This window comes from Xiphophorus couchianus, chromosome 14 (assembly GCF_001444195.1).
Source record: "Xiphophorus couchianus chromosome 14, X_couchianus-1.0, whole genome shotgun sequence".
NCBI classification, from domain to species: domain Eukaryota; kingdom Metazoa; phylum Chordata; class Actinopteri; order Cyprinodontiformes; family Poeciliidae; genus Xiphophorus; species Xiphophorus couchianus.
This window is the reverse complement of record NC_040241.1, coordinates 3,829,210-3,854,913: the sequence shown is the minus strand read 5'-3', so window position 1 is coordinate 3,854,913 and position 25,704 is coordinate 3,829,210. Positions and strand designations below refer to the sequence as shown.

Genomic DNA, 25,704 nt, shown 5'->3' with positions numbered 1-25,704 from the left:
TCTAAACTCCCAGACTTGGATTATTTCTGGATTTTTATGAAGACAGTATTAAAAGATTTTATTTTAAAGTCTAATCAGAATAATTATTGAATAAGATGTGTATAAAAAACTGCACTGCATAACCAAAATGTAGAAATGATTTATTAGTGGAAAAGGCATTTAAAGATTCTTCTCAAACAGGTAAACATGTCAGCAAGTTACATTCAAATGTGAAAAAACAAGGTAAAGTCCAGCGCCTCACGCTGTTCCAGCTGTGCTTCAGTTTTCTCAATTTGTGCTTAAACAAAGTTCATTCAGGATGTTAAGCTTCATACCAAAGAGATAAAACCAAAAATCAGGAATGCATTCTGATATTTAGCTGCAGTGCTTCATTTACTACTCATGCAGAAAAATCTTTATTCAATACTTACAAATGAGAGACTGTCCTACTCTAACATGGAACTGTATGTATGAATAATGCATCTTCAGCTAACAACTATGTTTAAGAAAGATCAACAAATAATAAATAATGTTTAAAAAATAATATTAACAATATTCAAAAAATTTGGCCTTTCACAGCTACCTTTGTATTTAATTACGTACAAGAGAAAAAATAAAACCCCTGAAGGTACTGCAGAAAGATTTCCACACAGGTGATGAAGTCCGAAGAAAAAGCTGCCTCAAATAATAAAACAGGAGAATATACAGTAAAGGGATTCAAAGAGCAGCATGGTACGGACACTTTTAAAAAGCAGTTGCACAACTTGAGACAGCCACGAACTGAACCTGGATCCAGAGAGAGAAAAAAATACAAAGACTGGAATGTGTCCAGAACTGAATTATTCAATAGGTTTTAACTGTGGGGAAAAAAATCAAGCCCAGTAAATCTGTTGGTCTTTTATTCCCAAATATAATCAAGGAACCTAACCTAGCCTTTTCTTTTAAAATGACTTTGTGGAAATAAATAAAAAGAAATGGAAAACAGAACTGAGAGAAGAAATAGAAAGATGATGTTCTCTTTTGGACTTGGTTTCCAGTCAACTCTGCAGCAATCTCCTTTACACATCAGTTCCTGTATGTTTCTGTAAAAACAAGTCAGAAAGCATAAAACAGTCAAAATATCATCAATAAGACTTTGATTAAACTGAAAAATACAAAACAAAGAAAAAATAGAACTTGAGTTATTTATAGTAAATACTGAGTCCTCAGTCAGGTAGAGGATGTGAAAAAGTTTGAACCCCATGAATGTTCTGGGTTAAAGATTGGGTTACATGTCAGTGAGCGGAAGCAGAATTTGATCCCCAGAACCCGACCAGAACCCTTTATTTCACAGATTAATCATGTGGCCATACTGCATACAAAATCAATATATCAGAAAGGATCAATGATCTCAGGAAGGTCACACAAGTCCAGAATCCTGTCATTACATTTATTTAAAAAAGTTATTTTTGTATGTAGTTCAAATATAAACTGAGGGCAAAAAATATCAATAATAAAAGATAAATTCACATGCATATAGATGAATCAATCGATAAATATATATAAGCACATTCAGTTTCTGTGATACACACTTCTACGATTTCAGTGTTATACACTTTGCCTGTCAATGGTTATAATGTTATGCCCTGAATATGTGTTGGTGTGAATCTGACTGATGTTATTAATATAAACAGGTCTGGAAAAAATTAAGAGATTACTTAAAATGGTCTGTTTTTCTGATTTTACTATTTATAGTTATATGTTTGAGTAAAATGAACATTAGTCTTTTATTCTACGAACTACTGACAGAGTAGTCAGTAAAAGCAAAAATTACTGTATTTATTGCAGAATATGAGTAAAGGTCAAAATAACAAAAAAGATGCAGCGCTTTCAGACCTCAAATAATGCAAAGAAGACAAGTTCATATTCATTAAGAAACCACAATATTGACGTTTTAACTCAGGGAGAGTTCAGAAATTGGTATTTTGTAGAATAACCGTGAGGTTTTCAATGGACTTCAGAGCAGTGGTCTGTTCATTTTTTGCACAGCTGTGTATATTCCAACAACCGGACCTGAGTTGGACCACATGGTCTTGTTGTAAACTGCTGCCTTGTAGCTGAGCTGAATTTGTCCTAGAAACGGCTGTGTCTGAGGTATTTGGCATGCTCACTGTTTAAAAGGACAAAGGCATTCAGGTAAACTGAAATGCTCTTTGTGACTAGTAAAGATTAAATTATGAGCATCTGCTTTGAAAATAAAATTTAACTATTACGCAAGAATATATTCTGATCTGAACAGGTAACAAAACCTGTTACCGGCAGCAACAGCTGTCTTATATCCAATCACTGCTTTTGTTCTTTCAAGATGTTTTGGATCACACCTTTTTCAAAAGCGCACATTTGAAACACATAAAAATAAAAATAGGAATTTTATAATACTTATTGGATCTTGGGATTGTAGAATTGCCAAGCATTGTGCTCATCTCTGGCACAGGAAGACTGAATTTCTGCTATCCAAGACTTTATGGCTGAGTGAATATGAAGTGTATAGTGTTAGGAAGGACATGTTAGCAGGCTCAGGGTACCTTCTGCAGCACCACAGTGCTGCTGCAGCTGGCTGCTGAAGAAGCGCTCCCGCTGCGACACCTGCTCGTCCCAGGCCTCCAGGATCCTCTGTTTCTCCCTGGGTTCCAGCCTCAAGGTGAGGGGGTGCGCCTCGTCGATGTGGGCTTGCACCCCCTCCAGGCTGTGGGAGTACTGCAGCTCACCACAGACCATGCACACCAGCAGCTGGTTGAGTGGATCATAGTCCATGAGGTAGCGGTTTCTCCAGACTGCCTCTGACATAGAATCCTCCTCCTCATCATTACCATCATGATCATCATCACCATCAGCATGATCAGCAAACAAAATATCTGCCTCACCTGGAACAAAAAAAACTGTTAAAGACAATTTTGTGTTGTGCCATGCTGAACAGACTGGTGAGCAAAGACTGACAGATGATCATTTACCTTCTACCTGAGCTGGGCAGTTGGTGTATATAAACGGTGGTGGGTCGGGATCCACTGGGATGCTGACGAAACAAGATGATTATATTAGGTAGAGCTGATGGAGGCGATGCTAAAAACAGAAGCTACATGAATTCCCACCTCATTAGATTTTCAGATGCATCAGAGGAGTTTCCCCACTGACTGGAATCCTGCAGGAAGTACATGGAAAAACAAAACAGGAACACACCATGGCATAAGTCCCAATCGCTATTTTCTTCTTAATTAGTCTCAAAATGCGTTGTGAGACTAACAACGCTAATTATGATTAGAGTTAATTGGAATCATAATACTGCGATACTGCCACACTGTAATATTTTTGCCTAAGGCTATAACACTGTCATAATTTCATATCAGCCCATGTCTATGCCACATAAAACCTTTCTGATTTCATCCTTTACAGTTAGTTAAGCCAAAAATATTATACATACTCCTGTGATCTTGTAATTTTTCACTGACTAGAGGTAATATTAATGTTTCACTGACCCGACCTGAATCAAAAACATAATCTGTGGAGGGAGCTAAAGATTAGGGTGATGGCAAACCTACCTACAAAAATTAAACAGGAGAGGAAAATTAGCAGCAATTCATAAGATCTTTCACAAGAACATGATTTGTTTTTATGTTTTATTTTACGTAAATCTGTAAAAGATTTGACTACTTTTAATAGTAAAATTTGACAAAAAATTAATTGAATCCATTGCAAAAATATTTGGAAATGTGATCAGATCAGGAGATATTGAAAGGATCCATATAAGGATCTAGCCTTACTATCCACACCGTTTAGTTTTGGTCTTACCTCCATAGCTGTCGTCGGCGTCTGTAGATCCTGACCAGGCAGATCAGAGCTGCTGCTGCCGCTGGAGGCTCTCGTTGAGGTGCACCCCTTGTACTGAAATGCCTTCTTTGCTCTTTGCTCCTTCTTTTTTAACCTCCAGTACTCTCGCTTTCTCCTCAGAAAGTCCTCCTCAGACTCCCCAGGGATGGGCTTTGGAGGCATCATGATGCATATTGATGCTGCCTGGGCAGCAGACTCCACCTTATTTATGGGACTTTGAAGTTGAGCACAAGAGATTTTTATAGGACTAAGGATGGGATTTTGATGTCTATCAGGAAGTTCAATGGGCTGCAGGTGGATGCTTGTCAGAGGGTTGTCTGGGGGCTTCAGAGTAGGAAAAGAAGAGGCTGTCTCAGTCTCTGTGGCTCTGGGTGTCCACTTTTGGCAGTGAGGTGAAGAAACTCCAAGAAAGTCAGTCAGATGTGATGAAGGTTCATCTTTCACGTTTCCCTCTCTGCTGATGATGGGGGGTTTAACACAGAATGTGTCAGGTGATTGTTCAATTTTACATGATGAGCCAACCAAGATGTCAGGGACGCTGCTCATGGCAGGTACTGATGTGACAGACGAACAGGACTGGAAGGATGGCTTTGATGGATTTACACATTCACTAATATTAATATCAAGTCCTGCATTCTGAAAGATAAAAAATAACAGAAACACAAGGGTATTCAGCAAGAGGAACTTGCAGTGTAGATATAGTTTTCAGAGAGCCCAACACTAGCATGAGGTGTGGAGTAATGATTCAGGTTTCAGTGGGAGTAGATGCTCCTGCCTACAAGGCTGGAGCTGAGCCAACCTCAGAAATCAACTGTTTTCATGTTCTTATCCTAAGATACTTCTAGCCAGCTCAAATGCAGATGGAAAAATGGAAATCAAAATGTTTGTTCTTAGTTAAATTTATGACCCTTTACATTTGCTGGAGAACCAAAATTGAAACCCTGTCTTTAGATATAAAACATACAAAGGTTTCTTTTATCTCTGAAAACCAGAGAAACCTGACAACATTTAAAAGTTTATATGCTGTTAAATGACAATATAGCAAGGTGTCATTCAGAAATAGAAGAGCTTAATGAGCTTAATGTTCACATTGTGCATCAGCTTTATTTTTCCCCTACCAGATATTTAAAATACAAATTTAATTTTTCCAAATCCAATACTAGTGCATTTTTGAAAGCTACAACAGGGAAGATTCTGGTTAAAAAACAATGATTGACGGGCGTGCTGTGGTGGCGCAGGGGGTTAGCACGCCCCACGTTTGGAGGCCTTAGTCCTCGACGCGGACGTCGCGGGTTCGACTCCCGGTCCCGACGACCTTTACCGCATGTCTTCCCCCCTCTCCTCACCCTCCTTCCTGTCTGCCTACTGTAGAAAAAAATACGAGCCACTAGCACCGCAAAAACTCTTCGGAGAAAAAAAAAAAAAACAATGATTGTATTCAAGCAAAAACTAGTTGGAGGTGCAAAAATATACAGAAACTGGAAGGGAAAAACAAAACAACATCAGGGTCCTGACTGACTGTTATGTTCTTTAGTTTTTTGTAACAACAGAACCATTACATCCCATTTGTATTTGTACATACTACATTGTGTTGACTTGCCACATAAAAAGCCAACAAAAAACATTGAAGTTCTGTAAGTATATTTTAACTTATTAACACCTGGTAGGTCAGCTTGGTTAGTGGAAGGACCAACCACAATCTCTTACAGAACATTTTGCATTGTAACACTAGTCAACATCCAGATCAAGAGGTTGACTGTTGGCTCACCTGGGTATTCTTTGAAAGAATCTCCTTCTGCCTGGCCTTTAACCTCGCCCTCTGCTGCCTTTTCATCAGCTTCCAGTATTCCCTCTTCTTCTGAAGGATGTTTGAGCTGCTCTTCCTTGTCATACTGCTGCAGAACCTTTCTGCAGGTGGCACAGAGCTGTTGTGTCTCTGCTGATCATGCTGATCAAGGTGATGCTGCTGTGGTGGATCTAGGGATGTAGTTGTGATGTGATGGAGCTTTGGTAGCTCTTCAGACCAGCAGCTTTGATGGGCCCAATTGCTGCTGTAAGATCTCCGAGTTCCACATGATGAGGCTGTGGTGATGAAAGGTGTTGAAGACGTCTGGGGTGACTGAGCGCAGGCGGAGTGCGCCACCTCACCTGACGCAGAAAGAGACGGAACTGCATCACTGAGCTGGGGATTTGGCAAGTCTTTTCCCTCCAGCACATCACTATCCGACAGCAAGCTTTTAATTTGGGATGTCAAGCAAGCAGGTAATAAATCCTTGTCATTCTTTTCACAATGAAGCTGTGATAAAACAGGCTTTATGTCCTGCTCTGAAGCATCTTCGGTTGTTTCTATTTTCACACCAGCCTGTTCGATTTGATTCTCTGAAACTGAGCTGAGGGATTCCTCCAGCAGTTTCTTCATAGAGGCTACAGCCAGCAGAGTGGTGGCTTGGCTGTCTGAATTGAGAGATGTCTCAGGCTCCGGCTCTGGAGGTGCAGGTGGGGAGGTCGGGGGTTTGTCTGGACAGATGGCTTGATCTGATAGAGAATTTAGGTCAGCTGCTGGCACAGACTCACCCTCCTGTTTTATTTCATTTGCATGTGGTACAGCACTCACAGAGTTGTTTGGAAAATGTTGTGCTTTTTCTGCACTGATGGTAAGATTGGTGCTCGGCTGCACGGTGTTTAATTCTTGTGTATGCACCCTCCTCCTCAGTAACCCTGCACTGGTCCTTACTTGGAAAATGCTGTGTTTCAGTCGTGAAGCACGAGCCGCTCGCTGCTCACGTTTCTTTGTTCTCCAGTATTCCCTCTTTTTTGCCATCCTCTCCTCTTCTGACAGCTTTGGACCCACGGACAGCAGTGGAAGTGATGGCGTACGGCTTGAGATGCTCATTTTCATGACACAGCCACCAAACTTTGACCCTGCGACTGAGGCTGCATTATGAGGGGACTGGAGATGAGTTAGTGTGAGCTGCTGAACACTTTTGCTTGGCTTTGGACTGGAACTAGTTGTTATGTCAAGGTGAGATTGTGGTTTGACAGCAATTAATTTAGAAGTTTTGTTGACTGTCTGCACAAAAGAAAAAGCAGTTTTACCCTGAGATGAGCGAGTTAGAGGTGAACGCCGATTTACCCTACATGGGGAAACACTTCTCCAGTTCATATCAGTTTGTGACGTTGGCTGCATCTTCTTAGAAATGTCATGGAGCTTTTCTTCACTTTTGTCTCCAACTATACTTTGATATTTTGCACTGTGAGGTATGTTAATTGTCAGAGTCCCATCCTCTTTGATGAACCCCCCAATGGCCTCAGATGCGAGTGTAGGGGTCTTCTCAGTTGAATGCGCCAAGGTTCTTGCCTTTCTCATTTCTTCAAGGATTTGTTGGTAACGCTTTACTCGACGTGTCAAAGAGTCCTTCTCCTTTAGTCGAACCTTCTTCTCCAGTGAAAGCTTTGCTCGCTGTTCACGCTTCTTATTCCGCCAGTACTCTCTCCGCTTGGCTAGTATTTGCTCTGGTGTGTCATTAGTGTCCATTGTGGGGATAGCTCTGGTACGAAACCCTGCAGCTGTCAAGAAAGGTTTATTTCTTAGATTTCTCTGATTCAGGAAATTCTTCTGTGTTTCAATGGACCTTTGTCGAAGTGTTTTACATGATGAAGTCTCTTGGGTAATGTTAGAATGATGCATATAAGTTAGTTTTCTCTGTGATTCTACTGGCTTCCTTACTGCGGTTGTATTAAACGTTCCCACTGTCTGTTCCATCTTATGCCCATGTGGATTCTGTACTTTTATCTGCTCTGTTTGCAGGTCAGGAACAGCTAACCCACTTTGCAGGTTTTCAGTCTCCAATCTAACTGTTGTATACGGCACTTTAACCCGAACTGGATTCCGCTTCTGGCTTGTGCCTCTCAGAAACGACTGAGAGGTCAGAGTTGAGTTGGCCACAAGTATTGTCTTCTGTGCCGGTAGCCCATCTCTGTTTTGTGGCCTCTCTCTGACTTTAGTGGTCTTAGCTGCCAGCTTTGCTCTCTGCTCTCGTTTTTTGATTCTCCAGTGCTCTCTTCGCTTGGCTGCTCTCTCCTCCTCCTCCATGGGAGCTGGTGTAATGCCAAAACATGTAGCCCTTTTTATAGTGACCAAGGCACTCTTTAATCCACTTTGAGGTGTTGTGTGTATTCTTTGGCCCTCTGTTTTATTAAAAACAGGGCCACATAAAGCTGCGTGCATTGTATCTGTTGTTACACAAGGCAACACCTGGAGCCCATTCAATGCCACTTGTGCCTCTGATGTTGTGTTTGGGAGTGGTGAGTCCTGCATTGATCCACATGGCTTGGGTTCTGTTTTTGTGGAGCTGCTGCTGGTAAAAGGGACTCTGACTGGAGGCACTGATGAACTGGTGTTCAGTTCGGTTCCGCTGCTTTTGGATGAGGTAACCAGATTCCTAAGACTTTTGGTTGTTGGACGTTTCACTGTGACAGAGCCACCCTCAGCTGCTGTAGCCAAAATGGAGCACGATGTTGGCTGCAAGTTACGCAGGACCTTGCTAACTGTCATTGCCTGATGCCGCTCCTGTTTTTTAGGGGCCTTTGTTGAACTGTGTTCAATTGTCCTTTCACTCTTTGATAAAGAACTATATGAGACATCATTACTTAGCAAAGGAGAGGACAAGGCAGCCAAGGGGTCTGACAAATTAGTATTGACCCCTGCAGAGACATACATGTATGAGAGCTTTTCCTCACTGCTGTCTTGTGTTGACTTCTTTCTCTGTTCAGACAGTCGGGCCCTCTGCTCCCTTTTCTTATTTCTCCAATATTCTCTCTTTTGGGCGAGTGTGGCATCATCATATTCGGAGGCTGGCCGGTAGCGATGGGACGCTGGACAACCTTTACCTTTCTGAGATGGCATGCTATCGCTAGCTTGGATAGCCCATTAGTTCTCATCTAACAGCAAGATTTATCTTTGTCACAGTAAATCAGTTGAGTTCCTCAGTAGAGACTCAGGGTGGTTAACTCCCAGGAGATGCTGCTGAGCAGATGGCATTGCACTGGCATACAGCAGTACCTATGGGAAATAACACAACCTTTAGATGCATTTTTGCATTAAACCTCGCAAATATTTAAAATTTATTGAACATCAAACATGTATATCCTGTTTAATTGTATTTTCCTGGATGAGGATGATAACTTTGTCTAAACAAAAAGTGTGTAACGAATGCTTTTCTAAAGATATTACATACAGAAATTCTTAGTTAAGTCTGTGAAACCTAATACAAACCAGCAAAAAAGTTTCTCTACTTATCAATGTCAGTAAGATCCATTATAAAGCTTTTGTTCAGATAACATTGGACTGCAGAGGAATTAGTACCAACAGTCTTTTTTGCCACATTACATTTACAAACAAAGACTGCAGCTTCTGATTTAAAAAGTAGTGTTTAACGTTTGAACGTATCACAACAAGTTGACATACCTGCTCATCCCTGGGCCTTAAAAACTCTTAATACTGATATAAAACTAGCTACACAGGACAGATTATAGAACAATACAGCAAATCTATATGCAGGAGCTACATAAATATAACCTTAAATAAAACAAAGCTTATCTGGCAATTTTGTTATTAATTATGAGAATATTTAGCAGCCAGGTGTTGCTTATGCAGAGAATTGATTACCTGCTGTTTAGCAAATGTGAGCATTATAAAAAAGCAACAAGTCTGGATTTTTGGATGTCTGGAGGTTTAGGAACAAATGTTATTTAAAATGCAAAAACAGTAGTTCCTTTTGCTCACCAAGCCAAGAGAGGTTGTAAAACCCTTTAAAAATAATTAAGGTCTATTGGTATATAATAATAAGAATTACGCAGTAGAGGAAAACATTTTACACTGCATTAGTGCATCAGCAAAAAAAATGTTCCAACTGCCTTGCATGGTGTTGGACTTGTGTAGTCATGGACCATTAACTTGTTCCATGATTGCAAATAGAACAATAACGCTATGGTTACAAATCCAAAAACCACGCACTGTTGCATTGAAACAAAGTCGAGATCAACTTTGTTTGATGAAATAAAATCACGTACATTTCAACAGACTTCAACAATCTAAAGTAATACTTTAAGGGAGAGCAAGCCAACATTTTACCAACAGAGTGTCGGAGGCCAAAACTGTCAACTAAAGACATCCAACTACCACTGACACTGGCTTTGATAACAAGTGAAGCATGGGGTGGAGATGCATCTTAAACACATCTAAACAGGATGACACATTTGGTTCTGATGGGTTTGTTTAAGAATATTTTTCTTACAATAAACAGAAACACTGGTGTTTAAAGTTTTCAATAAAAGCAAGAAATGATTTCTATTTGGTCACTTTACTGCTTCACACTTCACTTTTATATGCATTTTTCATATTCTGCTCTAAAGAATTGATCCGTGTTCTTGGTCCTATGTGTTCTAGATGTTTTTGCTGCCTCAACACACCTGAACTTAATGGCATGCTAAAGACGTTACAATTGTTTAAGACTGGTGTGTGGGAGCAGGGACAGATCTCAAACCTACAGGACAGTTGAGGGACAGGGTTAGGGATTACAACTGTAATTTGTGTATGGAACAGTCCAACATAAATAACATTCTGAGTTCACACAGGCATTTTTTTTCTTATTTTATTCCTATAATATTATTAATTTATTTAAACCACATAAGAAGGCTTTGTCCAAATAACGAGATAATGGAGATGACTAAAACGACCCATCTGTTCCAAAATCATTTGTGGATAACATTTGTTTGTAAAGTATACATGACGCATTGTCTAACAGGAGCTTCGAGATGTTTTCTTCCGTTTAATGCCAAGCTTTCGAGTGTGTGAAAACGTTTTAGCTACTGTAACCAGGAAGGAAACAGTCTCTGTCCCTTTAAACGTGTCCCTTTTCAATCACAAATTAGTCCCGTCGTACAGTCTTTATCCCTTACTTGTAATTGTTTGGTTTGAGGCGCGGCCACGTTACTAAACATAACCACAGTGAAGGGAAATATACCAACCCTTAGTGACATACATGGCTACATTTTCACGTAAAGCATGCCCGGATCCCTGTCTCCCTCAGCGGCACAATGGACAACGTCTTCCGCCTGTTGTCCTAACGGAGGGGGCGCCAGTCTGTGTGCTGCGTCTAAACATGGAGGGAAAAGGAGCAGGCTAACAAGGAAAAGCAGCAAGATTACAACAGTAAGGAACTGAAACATGCATGTCTGTTACCTTCCAGCTACACCTAACTTTCCGGGACACTTTATACGACCGCTGTTTGGACAGAATAGGGCCAGGCCACCGCAGCTACTGTCCGCCAGCCGTGCTCAGCCTGGAGCAGCCTTGACAACGATCAAAGTACCAGGATGTGGGACCTGGATGCTCGCTCCAACGCGTTTCTGTGTGCGCGTGCGGAGAGGAACCGCTTATCTTATTGAATTTTAAACCAGTATTTATTTAAACTGTTTTTGTTGTTGTTGTTTTTTTACAAATTAAAACAACCATCTATATGTGAACAAACAACCATAAATAGTGGGTTTATCAACTCGCCTGGCAAATATTGATCTTTTTAACAGGCACCAGCACCCCTCCCGACCCCAGTAGGGACAAGGGTGTTAGAAAATAGATGGATGGATAATTTAATTAATTTATTAAATGCCATTAAATCACTAAAATACAAACGTATAACAGTAATTAAATGTGTATTTCATGGTTCCTGTTCATGAAATAATTTTATCTATGCTATGGCCAGTCAATGCCTGACTTAAACTGATCTGTTGAACTCCTCTTAGATCCAGCTTAGCCTGGTTCTTGAAAATCAAGGCGGAGGAGTTTCATGAATTGAAATTCTTTGACTTTATCTGCTAAGTAGTTTGAATAACAATCTCCTGCTTCCGTGTCTGCTGATTGTAAAATCTGTCCCACCAGCTCACAAAAAGCTGACAATAATTCTGCATTACAAGAGCTAACATAATTTTCAAAAAATGAGGTTAAACTAGTGGAACTCAACAAGTCAATGTTGGCACCACACCTCGATTAATTAATTATTTGCATTGGCTGTTATAAGTTTGTATTTTAATGATCTAATATATTTAATAGAATGTCTATTAAATAAATTAACCATTTAATTGAATGCTTATGTTCAATTAAATGGTTAATTGGACATGTGGGGCATAATTAAAAGTCCCACATGGGGCATTTAATTAAAGATATGATGTATTTGGTTATTTTGCCCCTTTTAACCCTCCATAAACATGTTTTATAGTGACCCTTACATCAATTCAAACCCACTAAGGACCAGTTTGTTCCCACTTTGACAGCCAATATGAAGCAATTTTGTTACTTCTACTAGTCAAGGAAACAAATCACATATGTGGTACTACACTGGACACATATCCAATTGTTTTCAAACGTTTACATCACAACGGTCATGTTACCTGACTTAAGACGAGAAAACATTTAGTTGCTATATCCCTTGGGCCGGTGTCCTGCACCACCTGAATAGAATTAGGTCATTAGCAAGGCTCTGGAGAACTGATCTACACAAGGAGGAGGTAATTAAGTCATTTCATTCCAGCGTTTTGTACCTGTGGCACATCTAAAAACTGCAGGACAGTGGCCCTTGAGGACTGGAGTTTGACACCTGTGCCTTAGATGTACAGAAACAGTTGTCTCCTTTAAATTAGGATTGAAAATTTTATTGTTGTTTACAGTAATATTTTACTCTATATTCCTGTAAAATATCATCAATTGATGACCAAAGAGTGTTTTATAATTTGATTTCTGTTACGTGAAAATTTTTGTTAAACTAGCATTTTGACATGTCCTCTATTTTTATGTGGTACTTCATTTATTGCATGCAACTCATTATATATATATATATATGAAAAATGTCATATTATTATATGGCTTATAGAATTTGAGTAAAGAAATAAATTCAATACAGTTTGGAATAAGAATGTGGAAGAAGTGAAGCGCTGTGAGGACTTTCCAGATGCCCAGTATGTTGTTTCTGTTCCTTTATTTTCCTGTAAAGCTCTTTGTGTAAATGGTGCTATATAAATAAACCTGTCTTGACATTTGTACAAAATCTTTTGTTTTCATGTATGAAATGAAAGTATACAGTGATAAAAAGGTAACATGTAGGTACAAAATAAAAATTCAAATCACTAATTGTCAAAATAACAGTGACAACATAGAATAACGCTCATCATCAGTTATAGGAAGAGTATGAATAAGAAGGGTATACATAATTTTTTGATATGGCATCTTTCAGTAAAATGTAAATATTAATATATATATGTATTGTGATGTTTTGAAAAATGTCTATCTCATTTCTCTTCTGAGACAAACTTCTGGTTTAAGTGAAAATACATTTAGCAAACCTACCAGAGGCATGAATCATTGTGGTACTGAATATCTTTATGTGAACGTGTTTGGATGTAAAACATGCAGCGAAATGTTTTGTGATCACACTGAGACAAAAAGACAAAGGGTTTATCTTAATAATTGTTACCAAGCCAGTACTTTTACAAAGCACATGAAGGCAAAATGTGGAAGATTTACCTTTTTAAATCGGTATTGGTGCTCATTATCTGAACCCCTTATAACAGAGAATTGTGGGATTTTTCCACCATGCTAAAAAAAAAAAATCAAACTAAACAATCAGTTGAGACAATAATGAAACAACCATAGCCAAACTAGATGTTTGAAATGACTCATAGTCCAGTTCTCCTTTGAGTCTGCTTTCTGTTCTCTCAGGCCCAGTCTGTTGTTTCTGTGAGTCGTTTCTTTCCACTTTCACCACATGCTTTCTCAGTTTACAGACCCCTGCAAAGTATACCTATCAAATGCAATCATCTGTCCTCGGTTGCCATGTTCTTGCAAGGGAGGAGAAACAAAGACATTAGTCTGTATTCTATTGGCTGGACGTCCTTACCAAGATAACTTTAACCAATTAATTATACTGTATTATATTTACAATAGAACTGGACTGTGGTTGAATGCAAATGTTTATATTGAATGTACTGGCATCAACTGAGATGATTTTATTATAAATTTTTATATAACTGAATATAAAATTAATCTGTTTGTCTTGCACTGCATGAATTAACTGAATTAAATCGAACTGAACTAAGAAAATAAGGCTATTTATAACAGTCAAACTACATAAGTCCCCATTTAAAACACTTTGTGATCTGGGGCCCAGGGGCCCAGGGGCCCAGGTGACACGGAACCGCCTTGTTTGAACATGAGCTAAAGCGTCTCTGCCGTCGCGTGTTTATGATTGAACAACAGCAGTTGTATTAGCAGCTTATCAGCATTAGCGCCTGCTGCTCGCTCTGCCCCCCCTCCGGGGTGGGTGTGCGTCGTCGACGCTGTTACTGTCTCTTTAAATTTACCCAGGAGCCCCTTAAGGAGCCCCAGGGGCCCCTAGTCCGGCTCCCCACCCAGAAGACAAGCAAGAACCTTAAAATACATTACTGGAGGCCTAAGCTGAGACGAGTCTTGCTTGAGCACTACAAAGTGTTTTCGCCGGCGGATTGAGTGATTCTATGAAAAGTTAACTTGGCTCCCGTGCGGGGCGCGTGGGAGAAACCCTGGAGAACACGGGCTCCAGAACGATGAGCGCCAGCCAGATACGTGTCGAACGGTGGCCGCGCGGCGGAACATGTTCCTGCTGTGACATGTTGTTCATGTGAGAGTGACATGTCCCGCTCCGCCGCTTCGACCCGCTGAGGAGGGAGGTAGTACACGAGCTACAACTACATCAACAGCCAGGCCAGTGATGGAAGAGAAAGAGACGGGGGAGAGCGAGCCAGTGGACCTCCGCTCTTCCGAACAGTCTGAGTTGCTCTCATTAATAATAAGCGGAGAGGAGGAAACGACGCAGGAGGGGAGCGACTTGGGAGGTAAACGAAAAAATGTGTTTTTCTTTTTTTTTTAGGGCCACAGCTGAGTGGGTGTGCGTGGTTGTCAGTGACACAGCCATTGTCAGTCAGACAGTTAATCCGTGTCAGGGACAAAGCCGTGGAGCGGCATGGCCCCTCTGCCTCTGTGGCTCCTATAAACAAAGGCTCAACAGCATACAAGCTGAGGAGACTCACTGCTGCCATCTAGAGGATAGCGACTGTAAGGCAAGACAAGTTTATTTGTATAGCACATTTCAGCAAGGCGAGCCAAAGAGATTTACATGATGAAGACATAAAACAACAAACGAGCAACAAACATTTGCACAATAAAAAGAAGCTATGAAAAGGTGAAATACAGAGTAAAATTAATGATGCTCCAGTTAATATGAACCAAAAGCAGTTCTAAATAAATGGGTTTTTAGCTTTGAATTAAAGAAATACAGTGTTTCAGCAGTATTGCAGTTTTCAGTGAGTTTTTCCCAGATTAGTGGAGCATAAAAACTGAATGCTACTTCATGTTCAATTTATGTCAGGGTCATTAAGTCAGTCATTTTAAAATATTTTAACATAGTGATGAAAACATAAAGCAACATACAAAACAAACGTCCGTTTAATATTGTAGAACAATTAAATCCAAAGGACTCACTTGAGGTGGCTGGGGCATCTGAACAGGATGGACGTCTGGGTTTCCCTCCTGACCTTTTTCTTTGCTTTCTTTTTTTCAGCATCTCTTTATTAATATTAACAAGAGCACATGTACATGAACACTCATATATACATAAATATAACCCTAGACAAAAAAATGCAAACACACAGAGGGGAGGGGCAAAACAAAAAGCAGATCAATCACCATAAAGACCAGTTTTTCTTGCCACATGATCTCATGACAAGTCCTCTTCCCACGTCGAGTTGGATATCATTTTGGCCTAGCCGCGTGTAAAAGACAGTCCAGATCTCCCAAAATCTGTTAAGCTTTTTATTAGTAAAATAACTGATCTTCTCAAGGGCATTTTAAATAAAGTCATTTAATTAATTCGTTGTGAAATTCCACATAATGTCTCTTTCTTCCATGATAATGCAATACAGCATTTAGCTTCCAAATAACAAACACTAAGTAGGGATCTTGAATAATTTGAGATAACAAAGTCTTCAGGATAGATATTTAAGATGCACATTTTATGATTTAAAGGAACCTCCTTACCAATCATCGGACTACTCACAGTCAACACAGCCTTCCAAAAAACTAATATGTGAGGACATGGCCACTTAGTATGTGGCCATGTCCTTTCTGGGAAGTGCATTTAATGCAAATGTCAGGAATATTAGTGTGGAAGTGAAGTAATCTAACTGGAGCGATATATTCCCCAGTTAGCCACTGTACTGTAATAATTTGGAATTTATGTTGGCAGATTGAGTATGAATCAAAGCTCAACCCTCTGACCACTTCTGGCTTTCAACTATCTCCCAGATCTGTTACCTACACTAGTAGAATGCTGTTTGAAGATCTGTTATGTTTATCGAAAAACATCGAGAACAGAATAGACACCTGTCCTCTATCATTTAAGAGGTTCATAGTAATGTCTTCTAATAAAGACAAAGAAGATAGATCAAGATTATTTTGCTGCTGGGACAAAATGAAACTCCGAAGTCCGAATCAGAAGATATCTGTAAAAATGTTTTGTAGGAATGCAAAACATTTTTGAAACAAAACTTCAACTTGTTTTGAAGTTTTTCAAATGATATAAATACCCTCCCTGTATAGAGATCGGACATCTTGGCTATACTTTTGGTATACCAGAACCTAAAACCTATGTCTGCTCTACCTGGTTGAAAATCACTGTTTTGGTGAATTGGTGAGAACTGGGATAGTTGATGTCTCCAAATAATCAATAAGTATATGGCCAGGTTTGTCAGAGCTGGAGGTAAAGGACAAACACAAGGGCTGTCTGTGTGTTCTGCGTAGATCTAATTTACTATTTACTGGTGTGGCTGATCTCTGTATTGTCTTGCTCTCTGAAGAAGACAATCTTGCCAATGGCCATGGTGGAGAGGACTCTGAGACAGGTATGGTCACACCTGTGAGATCACCTGCCACCAGCTACTGGAGCATCACAGAGGGACCCGACCATCCACTCCTTCTCTCCCCAGCGCCCGGGCCCTCTGGACGCAAACCCAGGGTCCAGAGAGCGTCACGTCCAGGCCTGAGCAGAATTCCTGGCCGTGATCACCGCCGCTACTACCACGAATACTGGCGCAGCGAGTACTTGATGGACTTTGACCCCCAAAGGCACGGAATGATCTGCATGGTGTGCGGCAGCACACTCGCAACCCTGAAGCTCAGTACCATCAAAAGACACATCAGACAGAAGCACCCGGACTCTCTCCTGTGGAGTGCTGCAGACAAGGAGGTGATCCGCTCTGGCTGGGAGAGCCATCTGAGTCTGGGGGCAGGTCAGAGGTCTGCTGCTGCATCCTCGCTCCAGGGAGAAGAAGACTCTATGCACTTTGGTCAGCAAATAGGTGGTGAGTAGAGCGAGATTTTTAGATCTCATATTCAGTGGGATTGTGCATTATGTTCTGACTTGGGGTGGCATGAAGCGGAGAGGACAGTGGTTTCCAAATATTCTTCTAAAAAGTATAAAGTAAATTTGTACTTGTTCTTCTCTACTCTGATGCCTCTAAACAGAATTTACTGCAACAAGTTGACTTCAGAAATTGCCGATTAGGTAAGCCAGAGCTACAAGGAATGATTGAGATAAAGCACATCCATATGTTAGACTGGCCCAGTCAAAGACCAGAAACAAGTCCACATGATAATCTGTGACGAGACTTAAAAACTGCTGTTAACAGATGTTCTTTATCCAGCTGGACTGAGTTTGAGCTGTTTTGTGTGAAAAAGAATGGGCAACAATCTTCATCCTTAGGTGTCAAAGCCGTTGGAAATAGATTTTCTGCAGCAATTGCAGCTAGAGATAAATCTCCAAGTACTGACTGAACATAAACACCTCACCTCCACATACGTCACAGTTTTTTATCTAAAAATCCCCACAAACATTTAAATTAGCATACATTTTATTTCATTACTTTAAAATGTCTTTTTCTTCTTGTTCATAAATGTGCGATTACAGAAAAGTGTGATCCAATTCATCAAAGTTTCTTGTTAAAACATAACACCTATGCTTTGACAGGCATGCTGTTTTTCTGTTCAACAATAGCTGGCAGCAAAGGACCAAGAAAATATATACATGTGCTAATGAGAAGTTGTCAAGCATGAATTGAAACAAACATGAAACATTTTCACTCTTTGAAGAGACCCAGCGCCAGAAACTTGTTGTGGTTCTGTTAGAGTTCTGCTGCTCACACTAACATTAGAAATTATCTTAACAGTTTGAGCCTCCAGCAGGCGACTGGGTTGTTTGTAACATTTTTTTTTACAAACTATTCTGTTAGGAACAGCAGATCCCAACAATCTACTATCTGACTTACTGCTTGAGTTAAGATAACTGTTGGAGAGCAAAGGCAGCAGTTTAACATCCCAGAGCAGCACACAACAGCTTTACACTTCAGTATCTGAACTCATCAAGCCTAACAATGGACCAGGCTATCTGTAAACTACAATCCTCTGATAACTGCTTTCTTAAATAAAAGATCTTGATCAGCTTTTGTTTCTCAGGTCGTGTTCTAAACAGTTGTTTTTTATGTTTGTTTTGTCTGGATGTTCCAAAATACAATACACCCAGAAACTCCAGATCCAGTTCCACTGCAGGAGCACCAACAGCAGCCCCCCGCTTTGACTCCACGGACCATAGAGGATGAGAGCCTCCAACCCCAAGAGGAGGAGGACGGGCTCCCCGGACCGTCGGCGCGGACCTTGGAGCGCTACCTGAATGACTCTCTACACGCTTGGTTCCGCCAGGAGTTCCTGATGGAGTATGAGGCTGAGGCCGGACGCCTGCTCTGCATGGTGTGTGGAGCAGTACTTCCCTCGCTCCACTTGGATCACATAAAGAGCCACGTACTGGAAACCCACCCCAACTCGCTGGTGTACAGCTCAGAGGAGAAGCACTGCATCCTACAGGCCTGGGCCCAGACCCACGGTGAGAACATCAACCACTTTCGAGTCAAGTTTATTTGTATGGCACATTTCAGCAACAAGGCAGTTTAAGTGTTTTACATCGCAGCATCAAACATAAGCCATAAGAACATTTTATTCTATGTTAGATTCAAGTTTGCAATACATGACTATTAAGGTACGGATGATTAATCTTATGATTTGCTTTCTCATCACCCCCTAATCACTTCATATCCTCATCAACATCACCATGGTAACATCTAGCCACTGCAGTGTCCTAGAAAATGTTGTAGAGATGATGATTCAAAGATTTGTTGCGTTTATGTCGGTAAAAGTGCTTGAACCTTTAAGTAGTGTGTTATTCTGGGTAGAACCTGAATACTGTCTGTCTGTCTGTCTACTCTCCGCCAGGTGAACCAGACTCAGTCAAGTCAGAACCTACACCCAACACCAAAGCAAAGGGGACTGACATTTTCACAGAAGACCTTACGGCGGTTCCAATCAACGCTGACATGTTCCCAGAGGGTGACAGCACTTTAACTCAGGACATTCATCTGATCGGTGAGGATGGAGGGGTCGGGGCCCCACGCCTGCCATCCCAGCCTCTCCGGCAGTCCAGGAAGAGGCGGCTGAGAGGGGGTGACCCCTGGCGACTCCGCCTCGACTATCTAGTAGCCTATGGGCCCCAAGACCAGGGCACTTTTTGCATGGTGTGTTCTCAGGTCTTGCATGAAAGCAAGGTGAGCAGCTTCCGCCGCCACATTCAGGAATGCCACCCTGAGACCACAACGCTGAGCCGACAAGAAAGAGAAGCAATGGCTGCTGCCTGGACCAAAGACTCGTCTGCTGATGGAATGCAAATACCAGATGGTGAGAAACGTTTCCACATTGTTGTGCTTTATTCAACAGTCACTAAATCCTGATTATTACCAATAATTAATATCATCCTGCCCTGCAGCCTTCATAAACTGTCCCCTTTCTGTCTTGTAAACAAAGCTCTGCTTGTTAAATACTGTGAATACTTAGTCATTTAGTCATATAACATTTCACAGTGTCGAAAGGTAGAGAAATATACATGATAATGTACAATATCAGTAAAAGAAATATCGGCAGCAATATTATTAGACATCAGTATTAATGCATCCCCATTTTTTTAAAGTTGCATAAGGAAGAGTTATCATACAGTATTCATAATAGAAGTTAACTGAATAAAAATTATCCTACAATAAAGAAAATATATTTCAAATTCAAAACTTTCCATGTTGTACAGACAGTAAGAAAACATGTTTCCTTGTACAATGAAATTCTTAATTTCCTGGTCACATTACAAAATGTTGGATAAATAGTAAAGCAGGCAAAAATACAATAAAAATAGAAATATAAACTTGACAAAAATACAAACTATGCAGAATATAGACAATGTAGATATTTTATGCAGATTAGCTGGTATGTGCAGCAGTCAGTGAAACAATGAGGAGCAGCGATAACCTGTTTGAGAAGTCTAATCAGCAGTATGTTTGCTGGTCTTTGTTCAACTTGAGGTCCTCTCTCCCTCTCTGTGTCTGTAGAACTGAACCCCAGTGAAGCTGTTGCCTTCAGTACTACCAAAGGCAGAAATGAGGATTCCCCCTCTGATGTCTGTGCTCCCCTCAACGCCGTGAACAGCAACGACAGTGTGACCGGAGGGAGGAGCAGATCCAAGGACTGTGGCGTTGCAGCCCCGGTCCCTCGCCACGGCCATTACCCCGGGAAGGACCAGAGGAGGAACTACCAGGTGCGCTGGCGAATGGAATACCTGATGGATTATGACTGTAGGAGACATGGCCTGATCTGCATGGTGTGTGGAGCCACTCTGGCGACGCTGAAGGTCAGTACCATCAAGAGGCACATCCAGCAGGTTCATCCTCACTCCCTGCTGTATGGCACTGAGGAGAAGGAGCAAGCCCTGCTGAGCTACAGCCAGACTGCCCTGCACTTTGTCCACTCTGATGACTGCTTCTCCTCCCAGGACCACGGACTCATGCAGGGCGCTGCCTCGCCCGCGCAGCTTGGCACTTAGAAAGGGCTTCTGTCTGTTTTCTCTCCTGGCTTCTGTTCAGAAGCAGCCCTCACTTTTCTGTCCCTAAACCATAAAAATGGATGACTCTTCAGCTCACCTCTATTGTGAAATCATAGCACAATTGTGTTATAGCAAGAAAGAGTGTGAGAGTAAGATTCAAGTTTACAAAAGCGGGATAACCTCTTTAAAATCCCCTTCAATTTACTTCTTAGTTTCTACTAAGAGGCTGAAAATGAAGTGATGTCAAAATGTCAAAGCTTCATGAACATTTAAAAGTCCAGTGACTCATTAAGAAGGAACAATGACACTTTATTTAGATTTCCTTTTTGGAAGCTACTGATGTCTTTGCACAAAATGAACCAAATCCTGGCCAACAGAGTGGATTATGTGCTACAACAGATAACACATGAAAGCTACTATTAAGCCATGTGAGTCTGCCTTTTCCATATGATGGAATCCATAAATCAGTGCTGAGAACAGCATAAGAATGCAAAGCCATATTTCATAAGGAGTGAAGCTGAATTGGACTGAAGCAGAGCCTCAGGTTGAGGCTTCATGACCAGGTTGAGAGCTTCTAGTTGGATGATTTCACTCAGCAGGTTAGATCACTGAGGGCCAAAAAGATTGTTGACAGAACTCAAACATCTTTACATTTAGACGAAACCTGCAGTCAGGACCATGTTGAGCCGATTAGATCTCAATGAACTGATGTTTGTTTTTGTTTTTATATTTTGCAACCTTGATTCACAGGACTGGTAGCATCACGACTAATGTCCAACTGTTAGCAATGAACTGAACTGAGCTGATGCTTTAAGTCGTTCGGAGCACTTAGAGAATAATCCCTCAGGTCCAATATTCCCCATCAGACACTACTGCCTGTTAAACTGCTTTGTTCCTACATTTCTCTTTAATTAGCTACAAAAAGAGCAAAATAGTGTTTGTGTTGCAGGTTTCCTGTACCAGAGGAGACATTTTCACAGAGATTTTTTGCCAAGTTGTTAAATATATGTGGCCACATCACTGGCTCATCTGCCCGGTGTAGGAGCTGCTTTTTTATTGCTGTAATGAATTATACCGGAGTCAGTAGTTGGTGACACTGTGATGACAACAAAGGCTAAACTAAGAAGCAATATAAACAGTAAACATAACCCCCCCCACCTCAAAATACTTTGAGAGGTTCAGAAATTCTTCATTATTTTTGCATTTACAAAGGATAATGTCAAAGAGCAGAGAAGTCTGACCACCTGTCAAGCAAAATAGAGCAGGAGCTTTATACAGGTGGGACGTCTCTGCAGGAGCAGCTTCCCAAAAGGTGATTCCATGACAACCCTTTTTGTGTCTAAATGCATGTCTAAATGTGAACACGCATTTATTTTTAAAGGGAAAATGTGTCAATTGTTCCAAGATCCTCAGATTCAGGCTTAACTATAGTATCATTTCTAAAAAGTGACATTTAATGGAAAATCATTTATATGGAGTTTATTCTGCCGCACAGCCTGCATTTTCTAAAACCCGTTCAATTGGGGATCAGAAAATCTCCTAAAATCACAGCAGTCATGACACAGAAATGTAATGCTGCTTGATCTGGCCTCAGTGACTTAGTCTGGTACATATTAGGCATAAAATAATAAATCTTTTGTTAACATAACAAAACTAATCAGCTACATGACTGTGAAATGGATTCTAAATGTTTGAAAGTGTTCTCATTGACTTAGATTATAAAATTGTTGAAAAAGAAATAATGGAATTTTCTAGGATTAAAAATATGTTTAGGTGATTTTGTTTTTTCTCAACGATAATTTTTTACTACAAAGTTAAAGAACATTTCAGTGAAATTAAAGCAAAGCCAAAGAGGTGTCTCTTTCTTCATCACGGCTTTTCTCTGTCACAGAACAACCGCTCCATCCGGTCACTTTATTAGATTTTGCTGCATTTAATTCGCATTTTACCAGACAAATATTCAGTATACACTGTTGCATCAAGCTTCATAGAAACCATTTTGGTTTCTAGCAAATGGAAAAGCCTCTGTCTCAGTGTCAGCTTTAAGGATTCTGGCAGCTGGAATTGAACAGTTGTGTAATGAGACAAACTTACAAATGAGTCTCTGGGCTTTAAGGGTTTTAGGGACACCATTGAATATTTATTTGTTCATATTTGGGCTTGTTTCTGGTCAGGGCCCAAGTCTTTTCTCAGGAAGTTAGAAACCGAGTGACAGACGAATACAACGCAGCACTTTGTCCCATCAGATCTACTAACCTCCACCCTTATCTGTGTGCAGCCAGTAAAATGTTTGACGTGTTTGCTGATGACAATGAATGGAGCATATGGAGCTTAGTCCTTGTTTACAAGTGCAGGTGAAGGATGTCCTCCTCAGTTGTCCGTTTTAATCTCAGTCTAGGTAATACAGCACCATGCATCCTTCCCATCAGCCAAATCATCCTACCTTAACACTGCACAAAAAATGTGTAAATATCTGAAAATGAGTTGTATTTTTCCTTTGTATGAGCACTTTTTTGCATCCTGGTTGTTACAAAATATGTTTGTAACTAAGTCCAGTTTTTCTACTTTATTCAAAATTGAACGATGAAGGCATGTTTTAACACTAGACAAATGCTTGATAAATTTATGAATTCACTTTGCAGACTTTGTTCCAGCTTCATTGTGGGTTTTTTTTTCCCCATCCAGTGTACAAAGTTTATGCAACCTGTAAAATAGTTCTGTCATAGAATGTCACTTCTTCTTCTTCATTTTCTTCTTCTTCTCTTGGTAAACATATCTCAGGGATTCTGTTTGCATCAACACTTTAATCAGTGGTTGTTTTTTGTTTTGTTTTTCTTCCAGGCTGTCGCTGTTCGACACTACTGGATTTACGTGTTGGCTTCAGTTGTGTCACCGTCCAACATAAATACCACAGTGAATTACAAGCTATGTTTTAAAATAACTAGAGCCAAACATTCGGATAAAAAAAAAATATAGATTTCAGGAGAATAAATAAAAACTTGTGATGTTAAAAAAAAACCATTTGAAGAGTTAATTTTAGTGACGCAACGATGTGAAAATTTGGGCCATGTTGACATCTACACATTTCCCAACTATTTCCACACTGAAGAAATAATCATGTAACGCTGACATTGTGTCTCTGCTTCAGTTACCGCTGCATCACTATCACTGTCACATGACCAGACAAACCGCCCGCTTCAAACACATTCACAAGCAGCAATAAGGTGGGAATATTGGTTAATATCAGCATATTTTTACTTATGCTGATATTAACTAGGCCAATGTCAGTCAGTTTTCAAATTCCAATATGTTGAAAACTGACTGACATTGGCCTATACTGATGCTGATGTCAATATCCCTACTTACTTTAATTTCTCCAATATCAAACCATCCTACCTTAAAGATGCACAATATCAGGGTCAAAACAATGCATAGCAACAAGCTAAAAGGCACAATGCTTTAAATATGACCCTATGTAGTCTGAACTGTATCTCAGCCTTTGTCATGTGACAGTGGGCTCATGACTCTGTGGTATTTATGTGGGACTGACATTCATAAACAGTTGAGATGTCTTTAATGAAGGATAAAATCTTTAATCCAAAGCTAACGTAAAGTGACACGACAGAACAGGCTCCATCTTTATGGCTTCTCTTCTCTGACATAAGCACTTAATTCGTGAGACGATGAAGTGAGACATGATGCGTTGCTTGTGTGTATGTGTGTGTGTGAAAAGTGATTGCTCTGCCCCTTTCCAACGGGCCAATGTGTGAAATGTGCATCCTGTCACCAGGGAATAAAAACTCATTGATCCTCTAATCCTTTGCTGAAGTGAGATTTTGGTTCTGTTGTTTTATATTTTCTTTATGGGTATTTGAAGACCAGTCAAAATTAGACAGTTTAGATCTTCTGACAGTGTAGATTTATAGACCTGATAATGGTTAATATGCCTCCTAGAATGTCGGAGCATGTGATCTGACCTCCAATTTACCTTCACAGTCAGTGAAGGTAAATTTATCTTTTGAGTTCTGGAACATTTTACGTGGGATGAAACAATTAATCATAATGAATCGATTATTTAAATAATCGGCAATTAATTTAGTGAACATTAATTGTTAATCGCAGTACACAGATTTTTAAAAAGGCCATCTGCTGAAAGAACAGCAACTAATCTAAAACTGTACAGCACATATATACATTTTGCATTTAAGATAATAGCACCATTATCTGTAAACTGGCAGTTTGTTTCATCTGGGTTTAACTTAGTTAAAAGCCTCCTATGATGTACGTTTTGCTATCTAATTATTGATCAGTTAATCCAAAAAATATTCAACAGGTCAGCCCTCCACTATTGATGTTCAGTTCAGCAAAATAAGAGTTGATGGTTTTTTTTGGTTTTTAGCTTCCTTTGCGACAAATGATCAAGAGTTCGCAAAAGGAATACTGTTATTGTATTTTAGGCAATAAATGTGTATTTTCTCATTTAAAACAGGAATTAATTTGTTTGCGTTATTTTTCATGTATTTCCAAATATTGTACAAAATAAGGTTAAGTGGTGAAACGACAATTGTTAAAATAATTGATTACTAATATAATCATTAGTTGCACACCATAGGACAAAACTGAAGTTATTTTACCTTCAAAATGACACGTAGAACCATGCGGTTTATAAGAAACTGTTTTCATATGGTCACTAATAAATAACATTAACATCAAGCACCATGGTCTAATGCAGACTGGCGGTTGCTGCGGAAATAACTGGAAAACATCAGGAATGTTGAGGACGTCATGGCTTTAGTTACAGGCACGT

At 40.1% G+C, this 25,704-nt stretch overlaps 2 protein-coding genes across 3 annotated transcripts; one reads left to right on the top strand and one right to left on the bottom strand.

The window, feature by feature from the left end:
- Positions 1 to 123: 123 nt before the first annotated feature.
- LOC114157511 (uncharacterized) lies at positions 124 to 15,518 on the bottom strand. The gene is made up of 7 exons (XM_028038554.1): positions 15,513 to 15,518; positions 5,612 to 6,372; positions 3,805 to 4,479; positions 3,108 to 3,157; positions 2,970 to 3,031; positions 2,544 to 2,882; positions 124 to 1,061 (listed from the first exon to the last, which is right to left on the bottom strand). Exons 2-7 carry the CDS (start codon positions 6,260 to 6,262, stop codon positions 1,045 to 1,047), a joined length of 1,794 nt encoding a protein of 597 aa, XP_027894355.1. The 5' UTR covers positions 6,263 to 6,372; positions 15,513 to 15,518; the 3' UTR covers positions 124 to 1,044.
- On the top strand, positions 14,140 to 24,713 carry zfta (zinc finger translocation associated). 2 transcript variants are annotated; one of them, XM_028038549.1, is made up of 6 exons: positions 14,140 to 14,766; positions 16,786 to 16,830; positions 16,915 to 17,289; positions 18,507 to 18,863; positions 19,250 to 19,708; positions 20,407 to 24,713. In XM_028038549.1, exons 1-6 carry the CDS (start codon positions 14,643 to 14,645, stop codon positions 20,895 to 20,897), a joined length of 1,851 nt encoding a protein of 616 aa, XP_027894350.1. In that variant the 5' UTR covers positions 14,140 to 14,642; the 3' UTR covers positions 20,898 to 24,713. The 2 variants fall into 2 exon arrangements, with proteins under 2 accessions (XP_027894350.1, XP_027894349.1); XM_028038548.1 differs by having other exon boundaries at positions 16,786 to 17,289.
- Positions 24,714 to 25,704: the final 991 nt, after the last annotated feature.

Excerpts from the sequence above, each read along its gene's own strand:
- LOC114157511 (XM_028038554.1), bottom strand. The coding sequence starts at position 6,262 with ATGAAGAAACTGCTGGAGGAATCCCTCAGCTCAGTTTCAGAGAATCAA. Across the intron at positions 4,480-5,611 it reads TTCTTTCAAAGAATACCCAG|AATGCAGGACTTGATATTAA; the intron begins GTGAGCCAACAG and ends TTTATCTTTCAG. Across the intron at positions 2,883-2,969 it reads CTGCCCAGCTCAGGTAGAAG|GTGAGGCAGATATTTTGTTT; the intron begins GTAAATGATCAT and ends TTTTTGTTCCAG.
- zfta (XM_028038548.1), top strand. The coding sequence starts at position 14,643 with ATGGAAGAGAAAGAGACGGGGGAGAGCGAGCCAGTGGACCTCCGCTCT. Across the intron at positions 14,767-16,785 it reads GGAGGGGAGCGACTTGGGAG|AAGACAATCTTGCCAATGGC; the intron begins GTAAACGAAAAA and ends TGCTCTCTGAAG. Across the intron at positions 19,709-20,406 it reads TGGAATGCAAATACCAGATG|AACTGAACCCCAGTGAAGCT; the intron begins GTGAGAAACGTT and ends CTGTGTCTGTAG.